Genomic DNA, 10,000 nt, shown 5'->3' with positions numbered 1-10,000 from the left:
CCTTTAATATATTTTCTACAAATAAGATCGTCCGTAAACCTACCCTCCATGGACAAACCACTATAGATAGTCGCGCCTCCCACAAGTCTTCTTTTGCCAACATCTTTTCCTCTGTAAATGACCGATTCCACCCAGTTTATGCGATGGTGGAGGTTCAAACTGTGATTAACCAGGGCACTGTTTTCCTTATGTACGCTGTCTGCTCTTATGTGTTCCCCGATTCTTCTGGGCAACCCTCTGCCACTTTCCCCATAATGTTAAATGACACTTGCGGTGTAGGGAATTTCATTCATACCAGCATGTTTATTGTTGGGATTTTGTGTACTATTCTTATGTATTGGGATATTTTTAATGGCATTTGATAATCAGAGACTATATTTCTGTTATCATTCTGAATTTTATTTACAGTTTTCCTTGTTCTGCATAACTTTTGTTGTATACTTTTAAGGTTCCCATATAAAAAATCCTTCTTGCTTTTTTTAAACGCTTTTTTTAATGGAATGTTTTGGATAAATAAATTTTTTGAAAACGTCTTCGATGTGTGTACGTTCTTCGTCAATGAAGTCAGGGTCGCAGATTTTTAAGGTTCTCATTATTGAGCCAGGAGAATAAATGAATATACGTTTTTGCATTACTTTCTTCACGATCTACTGCATGTAAAAGGTAAAAACTACTAGTCATGGTAAATCTATGTAAACAAAAGGGCAGTCTATTGTTCATTTCTTGTTCTTCTGTGAAAAGAATAGTCGGAAAAATTCCATTAACATAATGAAGAAAGTTAACAAACTCTGAGGGGTTACTTGTAAAGTTACTGAATATACCATTCACATATCTCACCCAAAATTGGGTTTCAAAGAAGGTTCACAATTACAAAGAATTTAATTTTCCACGCATTCCATTCATAAATTGGCTAGAATGGGAGACAACGGAGTCATTATAGAAATCCAGACTTTTGCCCAAATCCTTGGTTGTTAAATGAGAAGACGGTGGAGAAAACAAAGACAAACTAGGTCCAGGAATTTTTCTGTGGGTGTAGCAAAGCTAATATTACCTATATCAGTCTACTCTTTGAGTTCAGTAAGTAAATCTCTTAAGGGTATGTATGTGAAAACAACTGTTACATCTAGATTAATAATTTTCCCCTGAATATTTACCTTTTCCTTAAGTGGTTCCTTGAAACCTACTGAGTGAGGATGTTCTTCAGAAAAAGTACCTAGCAAAGGTCTCAGCTGTTTGGCTAACCATTGTGCTAAAACTAACCGTGGTGAAATGCAAGTATCAACTTAGGACGTAGGGGGACAACCATTTTTATGACTTTTTTGTAAATATAAAAATACATTTTTTTTATAATTTAAAACATGCTTTTATTAAAATGCAGTAAAAAGTAAAATATAATTTGATGAGACACAAATAATCATGTCTACAAAAATAAAAGCGTGGGCGCCAAACATGGAAGGAAATGCTAAAAGAAATAAGAAAATATATTTATTTTCTTGTAGCACAGCTAAATTAACACTTGTAGGCTCCGGAAGCGGGAGGGGGAAGGGGAGGGGAGGGAAAGGAGGTGGGGGATGGAAGAGGGAAGGAGAAGGGGAGGACACAGCTAAATTAACACTTGATCTTGTGCTTTGGCAGCGGGACGGGAGTGGGAGGGGTGGAAGATGAAAGAGGGAAGGGGAGGGGGGGAGGACACAGCTCAATTAACACTTCATTGTATGCTCCAGAAGGGGGAGGGGATGGAAGAGGGAAGGGGAGGACACAGCTGAATTAACATTTGATTGTGTGCTATGGAAGGGGAGGGGGGGGGAAGGGGATGGAAGAGGGAAGGGGGAGGACAGCTAAATTAACACTTGATCGTGTGCTGGGGAGGGGATGGGAGAGGGGAGAGGGAGGTAATGGAAAAGGGAAGGGGAGGAGGTGGACACAGCTAAATTAACACTTGATCATGTACGTTGGAAGGGGGTAGGGGACGGGTGGGGAAGGGGGATGGAAGAGGGATGGGAAGGGGAGGGGAGGAAAAAGCCAAATTAACACTTCATCGTGCGCAGGGGGATGGAGAGGGGAGGGGGATTGAAGAGGAAAGGGGTAGGGGTTATGTAGAAGACAGATTCTACTGAGTCAAAGAAGTTGTGAAAAATCCAGAGAGTTTCATACAAATCCTGAGATACTGGGAGAGGTCACTGTAGGGTCACTAGAGGTCACTGCTGACCTACTGATCATGTAAGGTTGTATTGTCACCGGGATTGAGTAACCAAATGAGATTTGAAGTCCATCGAATGAAGGGAACAGGTCGAAAATTGAGTTACAAGATTTGAATCAAACAGACAGACGGACAGACAGATGCAGAAGTAAAGTTAAATAAAAGCATGTAATAAGGAAGACTCGGGTTAATGGAAATCTTAGTTGGATTTATGTTCATTTCAGTCAATGTACAGCAATGCTCAGAATTGATGCTACATGACTGCATAGGATTTCGTTCAAAATTCACTAACTGGCAACCTAACATGCTCCATATTTAATTATTTCAATGCAAAAACACGATTATTGCATACAATAAGGCCATATTATGTTTCAGAAGAGTAAAATCTGTTATACATTTCAAAACTGTAAGAAAACATCAGTTCCCCATTGGGCGAGTTGGTATAGTTGTTGGCTAGCACTTGCTAGGCCCGAGTTCGAGTCTCCGACCGGCTGATGAAGAATTAGAGGAATTTATTTCTGGTGATAGAAATTCATTTCTCCCTATAATGTGGTTCGGATTCCACAATAAGCTGTAGGTCCCGTCGCTAGGTAACCAGGTAGTTCTTAGCCACGTAAAATAAAGTCTAATCCTTCGGGCCAACCCTAGGAGAGCTGTTAATCAGCTCAGTGGTCTGGTAAAACTAAGGTATACTGTAAGAAAATATCACGTGTAGCCAAATTTCTCAAAAACAGCTACAAAACATTTTCAAAACTTTCGTTCACTCATTGCCGATACATTTGACAAAAAAAAAGTCTTCATCAAACCTCACTTCAAATGTTAAATCAAAAAACAAGAAATTTGTCATGACATTAATATTGCTTCCAGTGCAACCATAAAATTTGATATAGTCCTGTTTGCTCGTTTTTACGTCTCAACGCTGAGAAAATGTTAATAAGTAAATACAAAAGTAGAATGCTTCCACTGATATCAACGGGTGAGCAGAGCGTGTGTGACGCAACCATTAGAGTGGTGGGGCCACATGAACCACCTGGTGTAACATAGGTCTACAGTGAGTAGTGACAATGAAATTATCTTGAAACCATTTATTTTATCTTTGTTAGAGGAATATTTGGATTTTCATAGAAATAAAATTATTTAAGTTGTATTTCTTAACCACTTCAAAAATTATGGCTTACTAGCAAGTATTCGCCTTTGCAATTATTCTTTTGTTAAAGCCAAGATTTTGTTCCTAGGCCTAGGTGTGTTAGATTTCTTTACACTTAGTATTCACATATCTTTATTAACCATTTCTGGCCAGAAAGCACATGAAGTTATCTATCTGCAAATTATCTTGCACATTCTTGAATAAATTATGCTTGAAAGCGAGCAGAAGGACTTTTACTTAATATTTTAAGTTGGTTAAAAAAAGTGAATAAATTATGCATTAATACTAATTGATTGATTGCCATCTTCTCCATATAATTAAAATCATCATCATCATATATTCCTCAAAGAACAGGTAATCTCTACAAACAAATTCTTTAGCAGCAGAGATTACATCTCAGAAGGCTTAGATTAATTTTTTAGACTTGTAAATCATTTTGCAACATATAGGCAGCTTGAACACAAAGCCTAAAACTTCAACATTCAAAGAAAACTTGTAATTTATATTTTTATTTTGAAAATGTTGTTATGACTGTTTAACTAATTAGGTGTACTGTTATAATGCTGGAGGCACCACTAACCCTATCACACCGTGCTTTGAGCTAAACAATAAAAAAAAAAAAATCAGTTCAAATCACACAGGTTACGAATTATACCAATGCATAAAAGGGATCATATTTATATCGCCATAGGGGAAATGGTGCTAGCTGTGAATTCGCAAACTTGTCGACATGTATAACATTAGAAATGAAAAATAAAGTTTAACACTGCTTGGCAACGTTACGTTAAGTCTGAGATTCTGGACAATACCAAAAGAACCATGTCGCGTCAGATTTGAGCATAGCTGTACTAGCAGTTTTTCTCATATCTCTGTCAAACTTCAGCTGCAACGAAATAACTGAAGGTATTTTAGAAAACAAAATGTTTGCTTTGGAAATGTATGTCTTATGGCTCATAATGACAAATGAACCCCAGTGCTACAAATATTAAGCCACAAATATTACCTGATATCGAATTCACTATACCTTGGTAATCACTTATGGCCAAGGGAAATTATCACTGAAAAGTGTATCTGCCTCGAGTGGCCGAATGGTCAAGTCTTCCGTCCATCAATATATTTGTACCTATGGCCCAGGTTCGAATCCTGGCTTTGTGAGATGCACGTATCATTTATAATTCCTCTTGTGTGGACATTATTCACAATGCACAGTGAATTTGGTATATTTGTGGCTCATTATTCACAGTATATATATATATATATATATATATATATATATATATATATATCTATATATATATATATATATATATATATATATATATATATATATATATATATATATATATATATATTAACCCAAATATTTATGTTAACAAATATGAAAAGAGGAAAGTGGAACAGTGAAGTGCAAGATACTTCACCTGTACTCAGGTATTCTCTAGGAAATTGCATATAACAGAAAAAATCGCAAAGAAGTCGGGTAAGAACAAATTACTGAAAATGTGGTTTATCCTTTAAATCTTTTTCAACAAAGTTTTTCTTGAGTGGGCTTGAACACACATCATATCTGTTTGCAGTTGTATTATTGTAGATTCAAAGAGGTGTCTCGAAACAGCAGTATTATGTGATCAACAGCTTTATGTGATTTTTCATTTAGTTGTTCTAAAACAGTATTATCCTTTTGACCAGCTCTGACTGAATATTTAAGTTGATTCATTTTGAACATTTAGTTCTTTACTCACCTAGCTCAAATAAATGAATCACAGTCCATACATGGGATTTTATAAAAAGTGGTGTTAATTTGGTGGAGACATTCTTTTAAGCACACTTTAAACTGTTATTTTATGAAAAGATTGCATTACATTAAATATTTTCAATGATGATTTAATGGACTTACTTCAGTGAAATAATGTAAGCCAAGGGAGTTCTTAGGTAAAACTTTCTTCTCATCGTGTCGTAAACTTCCGTACCGGTAGCAGAATTTCAACCCAGAACATTCCATTTTTAAAAACCACTCCAAAATTTGTAAAACACATATCAATAATAAAGACTTCTCCATTTTAGGTCATACCACCAACCCTCAAGACCTTGTTATTTTAGAATCACTTTTTATTAAACAACTTGTTCCGTCGTTAAACACACACATGTCCTCCTCCCCTCTGTATTTGTCTTGACTTGTGTTGTTTCTATTTATGTTTACGTTCAGTTCAACGCTGTCACTCCTCTAGGTCGGTCGTTTAATCTTTTCTTCTGTAACTTTGTTCACTGCTATTTTCATTTTTAGTTCACTGTATATTCTGTTACCTTTCATTTTAACGTGAAGATTTTTCAAATTGTGTTCATTCCCTTAATTTTAATGATGTATATATTTCTTAAATTTGGTAAGAATAATTTTCACTTTTTTAAATTCGTGATTTTTAGTTTTTACAATTTTACAAGGAATTTTATGTTTCATTTTAACAGCCCTGATGATGTAATAATTGTAATTAAATGGACAGTTACGAAACGTTGAAATAAAGTCAGCTTGTACATCTGTGTGTGTCCTCTTCCCTTATTAATGATTATTAATATGGATTGACTCCTGACTCCTTGCACTAAGGTATATATATATATATATATATATATATATATATATATATATATATATATATATATATATATATATATATATATATATATATATATATATATATATATATATATATATATATATATATATATATATATATATATATATATATATATATATATATATATATATATGGCATTGTTCGCAGATACTATCTTCTCATCAAGACTTTGAAACAGTCTATGATTCTTTTTCTCTTCTGGCAAGCTTCTCAGGAATAAGGAAAAATCATTCGGGATTCTTTCCATGCACTTTTTCTTTTTCTAGTCGATGGACTGTTTCTCCACCTCTTGCGGCAGCTTCACCAGGACTGGATTATAAATCGACATTCATGGTTTTTATTACTGCATGCTGACGTTTAAATTTCAAACATGATGTCATTAGGGTGCTGAATATCTATTGGTTGGTGGGTCTTATTCTCTTGCAGCATGGGGATCTTTCCCTACTGAAGCCTACAAACCTGAGCCATTGAGATGCTTGAAGTGCCAGAGGTTTGGCCACCACAGCAGCCACTGCACAGTAAAGGAAAAGTGTGGAATATGCAGCAAACCTCACTCCACGAAACAGTGCCTCGACACCTACAAGACGGGAGAAACAGTGATAAGCAAGTGCACCAACTGTTCCCGTCAACACCATGCCTGGAACAAGTGCTGCAGTGCCGGACCGTTAGGGCCGACTCCTAAGCCGAAACAGCAAGTGGAATCTACGAGAATGGAACCACAGCAATCACCTCCAGCAATACCACTGCAATACCCACCACCCAGACCACGTAAGCAGCGTCGAACTCTGAGAAGAAAGGTCGACTACTCTCCAAAGCCACGTGAAACTGACCCATCTACCCTTCCTTCTGATCCAAACCCCCTTCCACCTTCCAGACTTGAAACTCTACCTTCCCTCAACTTTTCCTCACACCCATCTCCTTCCTCCTCCGATGTTCCAGCCAGTGCCAGCCGAGAGAGTGCCACAACAAGCAGTGACACATGTATAACCAAGATCCAGAGAAACTTGTATAACTATCGCAGTTGAAGGTATCGTCATTCTCTTCGAGAAACTGACAGGAAAATCTGTCGATAGAGGAACAGTGCTGGAATGTATACAACCCCACCTCATCTAAAACCCTCGGACTAAAGCAGCGACTGTTCGCTTTGAATAGCAGCTACCCCTTCAAATCTCACAACAAAAAACCCTCATTTTTCCTGAGAAAGTGAAATCTTTGGAGTATCCTCCTTAGATTTTCATAATTTCTCGATCTGCAATTTTTCCATTTTCCTTCCTGGTCCTCTACCACTCAACCAGGACTTTCTGCTGTCGAACTTTTTCTCCTGCTGGTGGGTACCGCAGTGTTTAAAAGGGTTTGCAACCCTGCCGTTCATTTTGTTCCTTCCTTTTACAACCGCCATCTTTAATCTTTACAGAACACATTTACTGTTACGGGCTGCTCTGAGACCAAGAGCCCGTGCTGGCATTGTGCTGGCTTAATCTTCAACAACAACAACAGTTTGTAATCAAGTGCTGATGAAGCCACCAAGCGAGGTGGAGAAATGGTCCGTCGACTAGAAAAAAAAAAAGTAAATTGAAAGAATCCCGAATGATTTTTCCTTATTCCTAAGAAGAGAAGCTTGCCAGAAGAGAAAAAGAACTATCGATTAATAAGATGACAGCATCTGCGAACAAAGCCACTGACTTCAATAGAAAGTTCATGAGAGAAAATATGCCCACTTGTATGTGTGCTAGTATTATTTTGATATAATATATCCTCTGTGTTCGAATAAAAGATCATAGTTCAAGGCACGTCTGCCTTATTGCCCGTAAATAAAAGGGTGGCACGTGTAATATCGCAATTTTACACAGTAATGCTTTTTGACTGTGTTGGAATGCTGCGATGTGGTTTCCTAGTTCTAGTCCAGGAAGGCAGATCTTTCTCTTTTCTTTTTTAAGGGGACATAGAGAGATCTATGATTTCTAACAATCTTGAAATGTTTAACAAAGAAAAGTATAGATAGTTTTCAGGTATGTATTATCAGTAAAAGATATATATATATATATATATATATATATATATATATATATTTATATATATATATATATATATATATATATAAGAGTACGATAGTAAGTCAAAAACTTCCAGGAAAAATTCAATATACTCTTTATTTAAGGAAATTCAAACATCATTTTTCTACATATCTACCATCTAACTCTATACACTTTTCAAGGCGCTGTTTCCACCTCTGCAACCCTTCTTTGTAGAAATTTAAAGGCCTTTCTATTAAACCATGTTGAAAAATGCATGTTTAGCAGCATCCAAAGATTCAAACCGGACTCCTCTTAAGTGTTCCTTGAGTTTTGGGAACAGGAAAAAAATCTGAAGGAGCAAGATCAGGACTATAAGGAGGATGTGGAAGAGTTTCCCACCTAAATTTCCGTAGGACTTCTCTTGCAACCCTTGATGAATGTGCTGGAGCGTTATCATGATGGAACAAAATTCTGCGGTGCAAAATTCCTCGACGTTTTTAGCCAATGCAGTCTTCAGTTTTTGCAAAACACCTTTGTAGTAGTTCCCGGTGATTGTTTTTTGTCCTTCAAGGAAATCAATCAAAATCACTCCTTTGGAGTCCCAAAACACTGTTGCCATAACCTTCTGGGCAGATCTCGCCACTTTGAACGTCACTGGTACAGCTGAACCTCTTGGTAACCATTGCTTTGATTGAATTTTACTTTCTGGGTCATAATGATGGATCCAAGTTTCATCTCCAGTAACAATCCGGTCAAAAACTCTGATTCATTTGATTCAATCTTCGTTAAAACTGCAAGAAAAGTTCAGCTTTTTGATGCAGTTGGTCTTCGCGCAACGCTTTTAATTTCTCGACCGAACGTGCTGAAAGTTTACTCAAAACCAAGATTTTCATTTAAAATTGAAAATGCGGAACCATGGGAGATCCCAGTTTCATTAGCTATCATATCGATAGTAATCCGACGATCTTCATCCACTAGATTCTGCACCAAAGCCACAATTCTTTCATTTTTGCAGTCGATGGTCTTCCCAACTCTTTGGTTGTCTTTGAGGTCCTCCCGACCATCCTTAAATCGTTTATCCAATCATAAACAACTGATTTAGATAGAGAAGAATTTCCATAAACTTGTTGCAAAGCTTCAATAATTTTTCCTGGTTTCCAATCAAAGCTTGGTCAGGAACTTGATGTTAGCTCTCATCTCAAAATTTTTATTTTCGATGGGTTCAAGAAGTTACTTTTCTGAAGCAGATGTTAACACCACGGTAGCAAGAGGATGACTGAGGTAACAAGTCTATATGATCACTACATCACAGATAATTGTTTACCAAGTATTTGGGTTGTTTCATTCCTGTTTAATAAATACATCATTCAACAATTTTTCCTGGAACTTTTTGACTTACCTATAGATAGTTTTCATATGTATATGTATATATATATATATATATATATATATATATATATATATATATATATATATATATATATATATATATATATATATTGAAGATTTCATATAGTGGATAATATATAACTGAAAACTATCTATATTATTCTTTGTTAAACATTTAGAGATTGTTAGAAATCGTAGATCTCTCTACGTTAGTTAGTTGTTGCGAGCAATAATAAGTTTTGATGAGGGATGTGAAATGTATTTTGGAATGTGTAAGCAGGGAGTGAATTCGTTGGTTGTGAAAGTGAGTCAGAGATAATGATGTGTTGTCTCCGTGACTGTCTGTCTGATATCGTTATCGTTGAAGCCAGAGACACGTCAGTAAATGTAGGTGTAAATGTTTCGAAAGAAACTGAAATGGCTGATGTTTGAATAGAAAATGCACAGACTATTGAAAGTGTTAGCGAGAGAAGATTGGTATGAGTGAATGCGAGCAAGATTTCGTGGGTGAATGGAAACCAGGAAGGAGTTATGAAAATTTCTTTGATTTGTTAAGTATGAAAAGAGTAGACTTTCATAAGCTCTTTGAGCAGGGAAGATTCAGGGTGTGGCCAAAAGA

General features: G+C 36.3%; 1 protein-coding gene across 1 annotated transcript in view; it reads left to right on the top strand.

Moving 5' to 3' along the window:
* LOC136829613 (uncharacterized) overlaps positions 1–7,002 on the top strand; it is an 11,224-nt gene extending 4,222 nt beyond the window's left edge. Inside the window, exon 2 of the mRNA XM_067088460.1 lies at positions 6,404–7,002. Coding sequence (XP_066944561.1) covers positions 6,404–7,002 — 599 coding nt within the window. The remainder of the gene's footprint in view (positions 1–6,403) is intronic.
* Positions 7,003–10,000: the final 2,998 nt, after the last annotated feature.

The sequence above is a fragment of the Macrobrachium rosenbergii genome, chromosome 44 (assembly GCF_040412425.1).
Source record: "Macrobrachium rosenbergii isolate ZJJX-2024 chromosome 44, ASM4041242v1, whole genome shotgun sequence".
In the NCBI taxonomy this organism is placed as follows: domain Eukaryota; kingdom Metazoa; phylum Arthropoda; class Malacostraca; order Decapoda; family Palaemonidae; genus Macrobrachium; species Macrobrachium rosenbergii.
The sequence above is the reverse complement of the archived record's forward strand: the minus strand, read 5'-3'. Positions and strand labels throughout refer to the sequence as shown.